The following is a 15,829-nucleotide window of genomic DNA, read 5'->3' on the forward strand; positions in this document are numbered from 1 at the left end:
CTTTTACAACCCAGCATGACTGGGAATAACCAGAATGACAGTTCAACATTCCTGGACATCAACAGGTCAAGGAAGGCTATCAGTGGTGTTCTCGCAGGAAACCCCATGCTCTCACTGCCAAGATGGGGAGTCTAAGACTTGTAGCACAATGCTAAATGTATTTAGCCACAAGAAGAAACCTCAGCTCTGATATCCGTAAGACTCCAGCTTTGGGGAGTTTTGTCATGCAGGGGGAACTTGTTTTATGACTTCAGGCCGTATTTGATTTATGGCGACCTTAAGGCAAACCTATCATGGGGTTTTCTTGGCAAGATCTGTTCAGAGGTTTGCCATTGCCATCATCATCATTCTGTTTATTTCTATCTCACCTTCCTCCCAATACAGGGACTCAAGGCAGCTAACAAATTTAGCCTGAGGCTGAGAGCATGGCACTGGCCCAAGGTCACCCGGTGGGTTTCATGGCCAAGCTGGGAATCAAACCCTAGTCTCCAGAGTCATGGTCCAACATTCAAACCACTATGCCACATTTTGGATAGTTAATGTCCAATCTAGGAAGAAGAGAGGTGCAGGGTGTTTCTATATTAATGAAAGCCAGTGTGGATTTTGCAGCATGATACAAACTTGCTTTACAAATCCACTTAAAGGAAGAACTCATTTCAGCCTTATATTTGAAATGCACACAAGTGTTATGCGAGAGCATGTGCACATACATATACACATGTGCATGCACATACATGTACACACACAGGGCTGGAAAAATCCCAAGCCTTTAGTCATGCACAGGTTCTTAAAATGCTGAAGCTCTTCTTGGGAACAATGAAGTATGTTATATTCTAAGATGATATTGGCTCCACACAAATGTGCATTATCCAGCAATAATGGTGGTAGTGAGCATGTTCTCTGTTTTTGTTGCTTCAGAACCATTGTTTTAAATTGTATGCATATATGCCAACTTATTAAAACTTCACTGGGGAACGTTTGATCTTCTACCTTCTTTTGGTTACAGCATCTCTACCTGGCACCACTAACAGTAAAGGCATGTAGGGGTTGAGTTCCTATTCTACCATACAACCGGTCCCAGATTTAATCTCTGGCATGTCCAGGCAGGGCTAGTAAAAGATTATTTTCTGAAATTCCAAAGAACTGATGCTAATCCATGTACAACACACTTTCTCAACTTTGCGCTCTTTAGATAATCATGGTGACTAGAGATTATGGGAACTATAGTCCCACACATCTGGAGGGTGCTAAGTTGGCCACGACAGTACAGATGGACTTTTTTACTTGGCCCAATAAAGATATCATTGGGCACGAACAGACAGGCCAAAATAAAGCTGCTTCAGGTCACTTTGGAAGTATGCTGTTTAAATGATGCATGCGTCCTAAGAGGCCAGAAACCGCAGCAAGGCCACACTCCAGTCCTAAGGACTAGAGCACAGCTTTGGCGCAGCTTCTGGCCTCTTAAAATGTGTGTGTCATTTAAACAGTATACCTCCAAAGTGACCCAAAGCAGCTTTATTTTGGCCTGTCTGTTCATGCCCATTGTTTGTGGATTTTGTTGCAGTTTCTTATGTTCCTTATGCACCCCCTTCTTGCAATTATATATGCAAGACCAAGACTTGAAAGGCTGCTATTAATCACAGCTGGGGAATTGTGGCCCTTCAGATGCTGATGTGCTGCAGCTCCCATCAGCCCTAGCTAAGGATGATGGGACCTGCAGTCCAGCAATATCCTGAGGGCTACACAAATTTGGCCCCGCTCAACATTTTCTAGTGTGTGAAAGCAATCAATCAAGGGCATCACTTGCCAAATGCTATGCCAGCTGGAACAAGACTGGCACATCATATGGCCAGTGACACCCTTGACTACTGCAGCTTCCAGCACCCTCTGACGCAACAAAACACTTGCACATCAGAACTCATTATCGCAAGCGACATATTCCCCACAAGACCCACATTCCCTTCCACAGCCAGTATTCCTTACCTGCCTTGTGCCAAGACATAAACATGGCTCCTGCCCTTTCCGTGACCGCTGGCTTTGCATACAGTGCCAATAGTCTCAAAATATCTACAGAAACCCCAGGTGCACAGATGTCTTCACAGCAGCCAGGGTTTGTTTGCAGAAGAGATCTCCTTATGCCTCTCGCTGCAGCCCAGCTCGAAAAACAGAAGCAAAAGATCACCAATACAACTTGGATTCTGGGTGGGTTATGCAGCAGCAGTCATGCTGCCATCTCAGGCCTGGTAACAGGGAGGGAGTTGCCCCTTTTGTTCCTAGTGGATTGTCCTGCCTCAAGTCTGCCTGGAGCTCAACTTCCTCCTCCACTTTCTCTGGCCCCTCGACAGGGAGAGGAAATCACCAGGAATTGGCTGTTTGAGTCAACTCCCGCTGGCCCATTGTCACTGCCCTGTCCCCTCTTCCTTCCTATCTACAAAGTGCTGGGAACTGGGAGAATGAGTCTGTGTGCATTTAGCTTTCAGAAGCCTGCTCTTGCTTTGTTTTTGAAAATTTGTGCCTGCATGCTTTAGATTTTACAAACCTTAGGAAAAAGTATGAAGACTTGTTCAGGGGGTGTTACGGAAAGCTTTTCCCTGTCCCATCATTGCCAAAAGAGAGCTGCTTGGGCAGAATAATGAAATGCACAGATATAGGATGGTAGACACCTGGCTGAACGAGACTACGTGTGAAAGGGTTCTAGGAGTCCAAGGTAGAAGTCCAAGTAGACCACAAGTTGAACATGAGTCAACAGTGCAATGCGGCAGCTAAAAAGGCCAATGCGATTTTAGGCTGCATCAATAGAAGTATAGTGTCTAGATCAAGGAAAGTAATAGTGCCACTCTATTCTGCTCTGGTCAGGCCTCACCTGGAATACTGTGTCCAGTTCTGGGCACCAAAATTCAAAAAGGATGTTGAAAACCTCGAGCATGTCCAAAGGAGGGCGACTAAAATGGTGAAGGATCTGGAAACCATGCTCTATGAGGAACAACTCATGGAACTGGGGATGTTTATCCTGGAGAAGAGAAGGTTAAGCGGTGATCCCTGTTTAAATATCTGTAGAGAAGTCATATTGAGGAGGGAGCAAGCTTGTTTTCTGCTGCTCCAGAAAATAGGACCTGGAACAATGGATGCAAGCTACAGGAAAAGAGATTCTATCTGGATCACCATAGGTCAGTTTGAAGGCAAACAACACACACACACACACACACTGCAAAACTGATCAGCACCTCTTAAACAATTATGCAACAATCTTTCCCCCCACATATAAATGGGCATTAATTAAAAACAATGTTTAATTTTTTGTTACTAGCCCTGTGCCCTAGTGATATGAATGAATAAAGAAATAAATACACACTATACTTTCTAATGAGAGCTGGCATGGTGTAGTGGTTTCATTGTTGGGCTAGGACTCTGGGAGCACAAGGTTCAAATTCCTGCTCAGGCATGGAAAGCCAATGGGCTTTCTCTTACCAACAAAAGCCTTTGATAAGTTCACTTTAGAGTTGCCTTAAGCTGAAAATGACTGTAAGGCACATACCAACAATACCTGGAAATGGGGAAGTGCAACACATTTAAAGGGAGCTCATTCTGGTCAAATAAGATGTACTTGTAGGGAGGGAGACAACCTTAATTCTGACTTTTCCAAATTAGATGTGCTATATGTTTTGGATTGCAACTCCCACCAGCTCTGCCAGTATGGTTAGCTAGAGCTCAGAAATGATGTGAGATATAGCCTAAAACCTACGGTACGTTCTGAACCAGGATAGGAAAGACTAGTTTAACCCTTTCCCTATCATTATTTCCCCCATCTCTTCCATAGCCATTATTATTACATAGAACCCAAACCAAGATTATGGCTCAGTTGGATACATTTTTATGCCAGCTGAAACTATCCCTCACCTCTAGGAAAAACAGAAATATATAATTGCATATGATTCCTTAGGGAAGAACTCTGAAAAGACATTCTGAACTGCTGAGCAACTAAAGAGGAGAAAGCTCATGCTATATTTTCAAACAGGAGTAGGCAACCTGCTAGCTTCCAAACATTTTGAGACTTCAGTGAGCACAAGCAGTGATAATGGGCACTAGACTCCCACAACATTTGGGAGCACAGAATTACACTGTTAGAAGGAAACCAAGGGGCGATCTAGTCCAACAATTTGCTTTGTGGGAATCCACAGCTTAAAGCACCTTGGAAGACAGCCATCCAAGCTCTATTTAAAAACCTCTAATGAAAGAGAGTCTGCTGTCTTCTGAGTGATAGAATTCAAAGATATAGCCATGTTAGTCTGTAAAATCAGTGTGTAGAGAGATCTTATGGCATCTGTGAGACAAGCTGAAAGAAAGAAGTTGGCAGCATGAGCTTTCGTAGACTTAAGTCTACTTCCTCAGATGCATTTAAATGAATCTGAAGAAGGAGATTTAAGTCTACAAAAGCTCATGCTGCCAAATTTTTTCTTTCAGTTAGGGGGCTAACAAATGGCCCTTAAGGGTGGCTTCATGCCGCCACTTTCCTCACCAGATTGGGGCTGTGGCAACTGCATGATGTGGCCCCAATTTAGTCTTTCTGCTCTTTTTCACACCAAGGAAACAGCACCCAAGCAGCAGTGGCAGCACTTTTTAGCACTCCTTTGGCACAATGCATTTAAACGCTGTACTAACAGAGCGCCATAACGCCCCCCCTGCTGTGTGGTTTAGGGAGTGGCATGACGGCGGCATGGGGGCAGATGGCATGCATACGTATAACGCCGGTCTGTACAGGCTCTGAGTCTCAAAGGTGCCACAAGACCTCTCTACATGCTGTCTACTGAGGTATTCTATCCCACTGTCAAACAGTTCTGAACTTCTGACACTCAGGAAATTCTTCTTAATGTTAAGGTAGAATCTCTTTTCTTGTCATTTGAATCTACTGATTGTGCCCTAGACTGTGGAGCAGCAGAAAACAAACTTGCTGCAGTTTCTAGTTTCTACATAACATTCCTTCAGATATTTAAAGATGATCATCCTATCATCTTTTCTCTACTTTAAGCTAAACATATAATGCTCTGGATACATATTCATTATTGTACCATCACCCTGATTTCTTATGCATTGTTAAGCTATTTTCTCCAGCGCTTGAAGTCACTTTGCCCTTTGGGATACTGTCTCCCTCCTCCACATGCCCCAGTTTATAGCTCTCCTGATCAGTTTTGTAAGACTCCAAGCAAATGCATTCTTACCAATTGTTGTGAGATACAATGATTCTCTTGCCATATGTTCTTCTTCATGGCCCAAGAAGCCAAACCTTTTTCAAAAGTATGGCATAGTGGTCTGAGTGCTGGACTACAACTCTGGAGACCAAGGTTCAATTCCCAGCTCAGCCATGAAACCCACTGAGTGATCTTAGCCAAGTTGCGTGCTCTCAGCCTCTGGGGAAGATAATGGCAAACCTCCTCGGAACAAATCTTGCCAAGAAAAGCTATGATAGGGTTGCCATAAGTCAGAAATGACTTGAAGACACACAACACACATACCATTTGTGAAGCCAGTTGTTCAGCTCTAGCATTTTCCTATGTCTTCCTGTGCTATGTATGACCTTCAACAGTTTTCTACCCAGAGCCTCATAATATCTTGCCATACATTGAGGACTATGTTTAGAAATGTAATGTGCTCCTCACATGGGTTAGAAGGAAGCGTCAATGGTCAGTGGGCTGATGAGCCTTGGCAACCTCTCAGTTACATCATGGGTCTTTGCCTTGGATGACAGTACTCCTCTTGAGACAACCACAACACTGCTACTATCAGGCCACTGCAACACATCTTTCATCCAGGAATCAACGACACTACCACACATTTCTTTTTCCTCTAGGAAGTGGCAAGAGCCTTTCCATCCACAGAACCCTTCAGGGCCACCTCTGTCTCTTTGAGAAGACCTTTGTCCCTGCTCCTGTGGTTCATAATCACAGATCAAATGGAGAGTGTGGGATTAACTGTATCGCTCCAAATATACCATCGTGTTTTCGGATAGTACTGCTTCTGCGTGCCACATTTTTCCAAGTCTCGCCCCTTGTGTGGTTCAATTCATTTCCTTCCAAGTGGCAACCCTCCCCTGTGTGCTGCTCTTCCAGGAGAGGTTAATCTTTCTTTTAAAAAGCTTGACTTGTTGCACTTTCTATTCCAACAGGGCAACCAAGCTATAATTGCTGCAAGCATAGCTCCCCACATGCTTAAACAGAAAATAAACTAAGCACAGATGTTGTGGGGTTACTACAGCAGCTCCCCCACCATGCATTGTTTCCCCATTCTCTACACAGAATCAGAGAGTGGGAAGAAACCACATGGGGCCATCCAGTCAACTGCCTGCCATGCAGGAAATCTCAATCAAAGCACTCCCAACAGATGGCCTTCTAGCCTCTGTTGAAAAACACTCCAAGAAAGAAATTCCACTACTTTTCAAAGCAGTATATTCCACTGTTGAATAGTTCTTAGCTCTTACCATTAGAAAGTGCTTTCTAACATTGAGGTGGAATCTCTTTTCCTGTAGCTTACATCCATTGTTCTGGGTCCTGTTCTCTGGAGCAGCAGAAATTAAGCTTGCTCCCTCCTCAATATGACATCCCTTCAAATATTTAAACAGGGCAATCATGTCCCCTCTTAACCTTCCCTTCTCCACATGGCCTCCAAACACACAAAAACACATCAACCAGCTTCCAAATCCAGGGTCACACAGTGTGTGTGTGTGTGTGTGTGTGTGTGTGTGTGTGTGTGTATCCATCCAGCTCTCTTCTATGCCAACATTCTCTGAAGATGCCAGCCACAGATGCTGGTGAAACATCAGGAATAAACTCTCCTAGAACATGGCCACATAGCCTGAAAAACCCACAAAAAACTAATGCTTCCAAGCAGTTCAGTCAAACAGCCACTTAAACCAGGGTGACTTTTCCAGGACATGTCCTATATTTCAAGCTTCTGTCCAGGAGGAATTCCAAAAGTTCCCCATTTTGAACGTGTGAACCAGTGGGACATAGTGGTTTGCATGTTGGACTATGACTCTAGAGACCAGGGTTCGAATCTCCACTAGGCCATGAAACACACTGGGTGACCTTGGGCAAGTCACACTCTCTCAGCCTCGGCAGAAGGCAAAGGCAAAACTACTCTGAACAAATCTTACCAAGAAAACCCCATGATAGCTTCCCCTTAGGGTCGCCATGAGTCGAAAATGACTTGAAGGCACACAACAACAGCAGCAGCAGCATATTGAATAACACCACTGTTTGCTGTTACCTGGCAGCCTGTCCTTGCTGCAAATGGGGGGGATTATTGTTGTTGTTGTTGTTGTTGTTATTATTATTATAAACAAAACAGCACCCATAACAACATGCAAAGGCCTGGAGGCATAAATAACACTTTTATCTTCTCCAGTTCATTTTTCCAAGGGAAGCAACAGACAAGCCTTGGGCCCAAAGCTCAGGGAATGGGCTATTTCAGGGAAACAATGCAAATGTTGAAAGGGGTTTTCCCCCTTAATTTCAGCACAATTGACAAATGAAAGGAATAATTTAAATGCAAATTCAGTCAAGGTTTTGTTGCTAGTAAAGTACCACCTTAAGCATTTGTCTTGCTCTGGGTTCTAGACGTACATTGCAAGCCTTTTAAGGAAAGTAAGTTCATCAGAAAAATACTGTTGAGTACATAATAAAATACAGTATATGTAATATGAACCATATAATATGAACCATATATTATGAATGTGCACATATATTCGTGTTTTTAGCTTTTATTGTGTAATGTCCTACTTTTTTTTAATGTCCTATATTATGCAGTGCCTTGTCTGCCTTTGCAGTTAAGACATCTAGTCACCCTGACTCAAACCAAACATCACCAAAAAATCCATCAGCGAAACCTTTATTGACCAACCAAAATGCACAATATACTTGTTGCAAGAGGACTCCAGAAGATGTAATAAAAATAATTAGGATTTTTAGGGGATTCTGGGAGTTGTAATAAAAAAAAAAACTCTCTAATGTTTCCTGGTGCCAAATGCAAGCTTTGTGTTAAGAAGATCTCCTGGACAATACTTGACATCTCCAATAGGTAGCAGGAGATATGAGAAGCCACATTCAGTTGTTGTTAGGTAGAATGGGGCGTACCTTGAGTGACTCAGTATAAAACATCTTTTTGTGTTCCTCAGCTGAAGCAACTCATGGGACAACCTGAACATGAAGTACAGGAGAGACAAGCAGTGGGTGCCTTTGTCCTGGCTTTCCCTTGCTGGATGTTCTGGATTCCCCACTGGCTTTTGTATTGGGATGAGACTGGTGATCTGCAGCTCCTGCACTTGGGCAAACTTCCATGACTCAGCTGCTCAGATTCCTTTCTTTGCAATAATATTTAATGCTTTCAGAAACAGTCTAGCTGGAGCCAAGCCAGGCTTCTCATACCTGCATAACAATTGCACATGGCCCCAGGACTCTTCTTGGAGAGAATGTTTGTTCAGCTCCCCTCCACCTTTGTAGAGATGGCTTTAAATATAGCAAGAGCTAGATTCTGGGCTGTGAATATGCAGTTAATGCCATATAGAATGCTAACTGGAGAATAAAAATCAGTATTGCTTTTCCTGTAATGCACATACATCTGTTTCCTCCCCTTTTGCTCTCACTCCTCGCTTCTACTTCCTTTCTCAAGACTGCTGCAAATCCCGCACCTTGAGCCCCTATTTTGGGAAATGTAAATAAAGAAATATTTATACTGCATTTATCATACAAATACTGTAAATATATTAATAATTTATAAATAAATACATTGGGGTTAAAATAAATAAATAAATAATGACAAATGATTAGTATCAGTATTAGCTTTTACCCATCACACCTATTCTTATCTTCCAAGATTTCACCAGGAATTGCTCATATGGTTTCAGTCCTATCATGTGGGCAAGAAACCTGTTTTTTCAGTCCATCCGTAGGACAGTGATTCCCAAGCTTTGGCCCTCTGGATATTTTAGACTTCAATTCCCAGAAGCCTTATTGAGCTTGATCAACAGTCAAGCATTCTAGGGGGGGGGGTGGCCCTAAATGTCTGGAAAACCAACATTTGGGAACAACTGATATAGGAGATGTTCCATAGGCAGAATGCTACACCAAGTGATACTTTTTTGGCTTCCATAAAGATGATGATGATGATCATCATCATATCCCATCTTTTTCTCAAGATGGGACTAAAAGTGGCTTGCAAAAGTTTAAAGGTACATTTAAAAAACCTATCTTGTACAGGAGATACAGTGGTCCCTTATTATCTGCTAGGTTTTGGTTCCAGGACTCTCCATGGATACCAACATCCTTGGATGCTCAAGTCCTGTTAAATGCAATGGCATAGTGAAATGGTATCTAAAATGGCAAAATCAAGGTTTGCTTTTGGAATTTACATATTTTTAAAAATATTTTCAAGTCATGGGTGGCTGAATCCATGGACAAAATCCATGGATACAGAGAGTTGACTGTATCAATAAATTAAAAGACGTTAAAAGCAGACCACTAAAAGAAGTTTGAATAAACATAGCACCTGAATGGTGAGGGGACCCTTGCAGACTTTATGCCCCTAGAAATCCAAATGCCTTTCTGTTTTCTGCAATCTCTCAAAAAACAACAAGAAGAAACAGTATCACAACACTTTCTGTTGGTATTTTGAAAGAGGAAAATGGAGTGACAACTCTAAGAAATTGGGGATTTTTCTTCCACTCTATGATGGGCTGTATGTACAAATTCGTTACATCAGAATCGAACCTTTAAGAGCCAGACTGTTTTTGAAATACATTTAAGTTTAGCTCTTTTCCGGCCAGGGTATGTACAAACCAGCGATCGAAATATCTCAGCGTCAGCACCAAAAGCCTCTGGGATCTCTGCCACCTGCCTATCTTCTCATAGCAATGAAGTTACCTTCCAAGTTTAGCTCAGATGGAATTGCTTTCTGAAAACTTTCAGCCATAGACAGAATGCCTTGCTGGGTGACTTTTGCTTACTTCAGGCTTCCACAAAGTAGCGTCTTTCCAAGGGCCTGGATGACAACTATTCCCATCCACAACTGACACGATCTCAAAGCTGTAGACTGTGAAAGAAAGGAATTGTAGTCCGAAGACCTCTGAAGAGTGTTGGATTGGGAAAGCCTGGTATATTTCCAAAATCGTCTTTTTGCTCTAGCACTTGTTAAGCATACTTTTGCACAGTCAATAAGGCAGATCAATGTACCGTAGTCTCTAAATTCCTCTCCTCCCTGCAGCGATGACCTTTCTCACCCACTGGCATCACTTTTATGCTGCAGGAAGCAGAGCCACCAAATACGCTTACAGTCGCTCCCTTCCTTCCACAGCCATTCAGCTTTGGCTTTGCTTCCATCAGCCTGCCTCCTGCACAGTGCCATTGCTTCCCATGTCTGCCAATCCATGATCTCAAAGCCATCACCTGGGTGCCATAGCAACAAAAATTTACAAGCCTTTCTTATTTTTTAAAAACCCCATCTATTGAGTTAGTTTGCAAGAGTAGCTTTTAAAAAATGCACAATCTGTCTGCCTCTCTGATGGATGTGGGAAGAAAGGGAGGGAAGGCGCTTGCAAAATAAATTCTGCAATTATCTTGAATTTGAATCTGAATTTGACACTTCACATTAAAAAAAAATTAACGGGGGTGAAATAGAAAAATGTATGGCTCCCTATCCATCAGCTGCTACCAGTAACTTCGTAAAATGAAGAGATGCTAGGAGAGAACCTACATGCCCAGGAGGCACCTTATTTTGCAAAACTCTTCCACTGCTCTGTACTCACATGGGCTTCTGCGTAGGCTGTTGTTGTGACTTGCCCAAGATCATGCGGTGGGTTTCCATGGCTGAGCAGGGACTCAAACTCTGGTCATGCAAAGTCCTAGTCCAGCACTCAAACTTCTACATTACACTGGCCTTGTATAGGCAATGCACAGACACCAATGACAAAAGCAAGCATTATGCAAAAATCACTATGCAAAGGGGTCTTGTAACACCTTTGAGACTAACTTAAAGAGCATGAGCTTTTGTAGCACTGAGCCGACTTCATCAGATGCATGTCTAAGAAAGTAGGCACAAATCTACCAGCTTTCCCCCCCTCAGATAGTCTCAAAGGTGCTACAAGACCCTTTTGCATACTACTAGTAATAATGGTAGTAGTATTTATTTATATTCTGCTTTTTCACAAAAGAATCAAACCAGATTACAACAATTACTGATTTTTCAGACTAACATGGCTATGTCTTTGAATTCTAAAGGCAAGCATTGTTTGTTTTCTGTGGGTTTTGGGGGGCTATGGGGCCACATTCTGGAAGAATTTATTCCTGATGCTTCGCCTGCATCTGTGGCTGGCATCTTCAGAGGTTGGTGGTATGGACGCGCGTGGGGTATATATACCTGTGGAACCTTCGTTTGGGAGGAAGTAGTTTACAGGTTAATGGCAGAGGTAGTTTTGTGTGTTGTAGTGTGCTGAACAACACAACCTGGAGGTGTGTTGTGGGAGGTTTATGCAAGGGGTATATACTCCACAGACTTCCATGCCACCAACCTCTGAAGATGCCAGCCACTGATGCGGGAGAAACATCAGGAATAAATTTTTCCAGAGCTCAAAAACCCACAGAAAACTATGAATGTCGGCTGTGAAAGCCTTCGACTTGTACCCATTTTCTCTTCCAATAGAAGGAAATGGCAGGGAGGAATAGGGACGAAACTGTCTGCCAATGCCACCCCCCAGCACCCGCTGCCTGAGCCAGTTGCCTTGTTCTGTCTAATGGTAGGGACAGCCATGCACACAGACAGACAGTCTCAACAGATACATCCTGTTCAGCAAACCGGCAATCCATTTATTTATTGAAAAGAAAAGAAATATTTAGTAACAGAAACAGCACACCTTAAGATAAAAGAATACAGTGATCTAAACTGTGTAGATCGCTGGTATAAGAATAGAAACAGAATGATGCTTAGCTGAAGAAGTCTAATGATTCTGGACAACTCATTCAATAGTGGGACCTTTGCAGTAACCCGTAGTGCCTTTCGCCAAATCATGTTGGTGTATTTCAATTATCTGTTGCAAAGGCCTGTGCATGTTTACTCAGAGGTAAGTCCTGTTGAGTTAATACAGCTTTCTGTAGATGCAGGCATGCATACAGGGATGGCAGTTTTACAACATTGTCTAATGAATGTTCACTCTGAACCATATCCAATGTTTTTTTAGATAGAGTCATAATAGAGGTGGGGAAAGGGTAGGCTGTGGGATGTATGAGGATCAATTTGTGGCCCCCAGATCCCTCCATTAAAAATATTTGGGGTTCCATGACTCAGTGCAGTGGAATTCTGGGATTTGTAGTTTTGTGAGATATTTAGCCTTCTCTGTCAGAGAGCTCTAGTGTTGGACCAAACTACAAATCTTAGACCTCCATAGCATTGAGTCATGGCAGTTAAAGTGGTGTCCAACTGCTTCATTTCTGCAGTGTGGCAGCAGCCTATGCTGGGAATTGGAGGTCAGTAACATTTGGAGGAACACACAACTCTTCAGCCCCTTTGCTAGATCAGAAAATTCTAGGGTAGCCACAGGAAAAAGAGGACATGCATAGTAATGCAGATTGCTATTAAATAAGCATGGAAAAGCTGCACAATTCTAGGCTGGTTTACTCAGAGGTAAACCCAGATGAGTTCAATCATAGGATTGCGGCCTTACAGCATCTTAGAGAACCCTGGTCTCCTAAAAGAAACCAGAAGATCTACAAGAATTCATCCCAGATGATGAGAAAATGGAAATAGTCTAAGAGTTCCCTCACCTTGGTTCAAATACCGATCAGAACAGAGACTGCAGTCAAGAAATCAGAAGAAGAGTAGGATTGGGAAGGGTAGCAATGGAAGAACTGGGCAAGATCATAAAGTGCAAAGACATAACTCTACAGCGAGGATAGTTCAAGCTTATTTTATTCTCCATCACCATGCATGGATGTGAAGGATGCTGATAAAGAAAATCAACTCATTGGAGATACAGTGCTGGAGAGGAGTGCTGAGGATACCTTGGAGGCCAAGAAGACAAACAAATGGATCCTTGAACAGATCAAGCCAGAACTCTTCCTGGAAACCAGGATGACTAAATTGAGGCTGTCGTAATTTGGCCATATCATGACGAAAAGTGAATCATTATAGAAGGCAATGATGCTAGGAAATGTGGAAGGTAATAGAAAGAAAAGAAGATCACATGCTAGTTGGTTAGACTGGATCAGGGAGGACACAGGCTTGGGTCTGTAGGACCTGAGCAGAGAGGTTGAGGACAGGGGTTCTTGGAGATGTCTCACCCACAGGATCCTCATGAGACAAAGTCAACTCAAGGGCAGTTAACAACAACAACAACAGCTCCCAGAATTCTAGTCCAACCCTCAAACATTGCACCAAACTGGCTCACTGTGTGCCTTGAAGTCATTTCTACCTTATGGCATCTGTAAAGTGAACCTACCATGGTGCTTTCTTGGCAAGATTTGTCCAGAGGGGGTTTGTCTTTGTCTTCTTTTGAGGCTGAAAGAGTATGACTTCCCCAAGGTCACTCAGTGGGTTTCCATAGCTGAGTGGGAATTCGAAACCTAGTCTCCAGAATTGCATTCCACAATTGTGTTCTAGAATTGCATTGGAGCCCTGGTGGAACAGTGGTTAAGTGCCAATACTGCAGCCACAACATTGCGACTTCAGTTCCAGGGCTCCAAGGTTGACTCAGCTTTCCATCCTTTTGTAGGTTGGTAAAATGGGTACCCAGACTGTTGGGGGCAATTGGTTTACAGACTGTAAACCGCTTAGAGAGTGCTGAGCTCACTATGAGGCAGTATAGAAATGTAAATGCTATTGTTATTCCAGTGCTCAAACCACTACACCATATTGCTCTCCTACACCGGCTCTATGGATATGTTACGTTGAAGTGATCCCTGCTGGTACTGTACTCCATACAGGATGATTGGCTATGGGAAATGTGAGGTCTTGCAAACTGGAGGGGTTCAAAAACCATTACTGATAGATAAGAGTATCAATATCTTTTGCCTCACTTACACAACCCCTCCCATGCAGCAAGTTCACATGCTCCACTTGTGAGCCTCTGTCAGTCAAGAGTGGGAAGGAGAAGCACAACACAATGTAAACACTATAAAGGAGAGCTTTGGAACATGAGTAATTTTGAGTACCGGGAAAGGTCCTGTGGACAGCTGCTCAAGGAAGGCACTCGAGCAGCAAATCTCCTACAGGTTTACTCAGAACTAAGTGCCACTGTGCTCAGTGGACTTGCTCCCCCATTGGCAGGTTGGATGCAGACTTAGCCATACCTAGAGGAGCCCCATCAAAATGAACAGGGCTACTGCTAGCTGGGACTCACTGAAGTCCCACTGGTTTTAACAGGTCCTTCTGTGTCCTGTGTCCAGAGACAACATATGGGTCAATCCAACTGAATCAATGGGTCTAACCACTGAAGTCAACATATAAGTCAACTCAACTGATTCAATAGGTCTACTGCTGACTGCTGGAGTCAGCATACAGATCAGCCCAAGTGATTCAATGCATCTACTGCTGAATGCTGGAGTGAACATATAGCTCAATCCAACTGAATCAAGGGGTCTACTACTAATGCTGGAATCAACATATGGGTTGGTCCAACTGAATCAATGGGTCTACCGCTGAATGCTGGAGTCAACAGATAGGTCAGTCTAACAGATTCAGTTGGTCTTTGCTGAATGCTCAAGTCAATATATGTCAGTCCAACCGATTCAATGGATCTACTGTTGAGTGCTCAAAGTCAACCTATAGCTGAGTCCAACTGAATCAATGGATCTACTGCTAATGCTTGAATCAATATATGGGTCAACGCAACAGATTCAATGGGTCTAATGCTAATATGGGTCAGTCTAACAGATTCAGTAGGTCAACTGCCAAGTGCTGGAGTCAACATAAAGCTCAGTCCAACAGATTCCATGGGTCTAATGCTAATACTGGCATCATCAGCATGTGGGTCAGTCTAACAGATTCAGTGGGTCTACTGCTGGATGCTAGAATCAACCTATAGCTCAGTCCAACTGAACCAATGTATTTTTTTTGCTCAAGACTAAGAAGATCGGCCCTAAAGTGACCCAGTCTGGATCTGGCTCAGTCTGTTCCGGGCTGCAGTCCGAAGCATACCCAGCATTATTTTGTGGCCAGTGGGAGAGGCAAGCAGTTTGCTGAGGCTGTGCTCCATTGGAGGACGGTTTCCCCTTGGCTGCATCTCCACTCTGCCCTTGTCCTGGGAGGGGGTCCTCTTTTCCCCGGACATGTCCTCCATGCCCTTTTTCTCCCAGGAAGATTTTTTTTTAAGTCCTCCATTTTGAGCATGCCAAGGAAACACGCAGATGGGGCCATGTCCTCCATTCTTCCCGATTGCCCTCCAAACCTTTGGCGGCGCCTGGTCCTCCATGGAGGACGAGAGGACCCCGTCACGCGTTCCCACGTACACGCATCTTACCTGTTGCGGGTTGCGGGGCGGCGGAGGCAGGAGAGACTGCGGCGGAGCGGGAGGCTCGCTTGGCCCGAGGGGCTTTGCCCAGCATCACCGGCGGGGAGTTGCCCATCTTGCCAAGGGCGAGGCGGGAGGGATGCTTTGGGCATCGCCAGGCAGCTAAGCCCTTGCCCCGCTTCCAAAGCGCAGCAGCAGCAGCAGCAAAAGCAGCATCGCCACCTGCCTCCTCCTCCTGCAGCCAATGGCAGCCAAGCAAAGAGAGAGATCGGGGGTGGCATTGGCTCCCATCTCTCCCCCTCCCTCCCTCCCTCCCAGCTTTGCGGTTCACACATGACGCCA

At 43.9% G+C, this 15,829-nt stretch overlaps 1 protein-coding gene across 2 annotated transcripts in view; it reads right to left on the reverse strand.

Moving 5' to 3' along the window:
- Positions 1-15,602, reverse strand: part of NHSL2 (NHS like 2) — a 56,100-nt gene extending 40,498 nt beyond the window's left edge. The window contains exon 1 of one of the 2 annotated variants that reach the window (XM_089536610.1): positions 15,497-15,602. In XM_089536610.1, coding sequence (XP_089392736.1) covers positions 15,497-15,602 — 106 coding nt within the window. The remainder of the gene's footprint in view (positions 1-15,496) is intronic. The other variant, XM_089536611.1, reaches the window with a different exon arrangement.
- Between the last annotated feature and the right edge of the window lie 227 nt (positions 15,603-15,829).

Source organism: Sceloporus occidentalis, unplaced genomic scaffold, assembly GCF_023333645.1.
Source record: "Sceloporus occidentalis isolate IW3139 unplaced genomic scaffold, rSceOcc1.0.p SCAF_8, whole genome shotgun sequence".
NCBI lineage: Eukaryota > Metazoa > Chordata > Lepidosauria > Squamata > Phrynosomatidae > Sceloporus > Sceloporus occidentalis.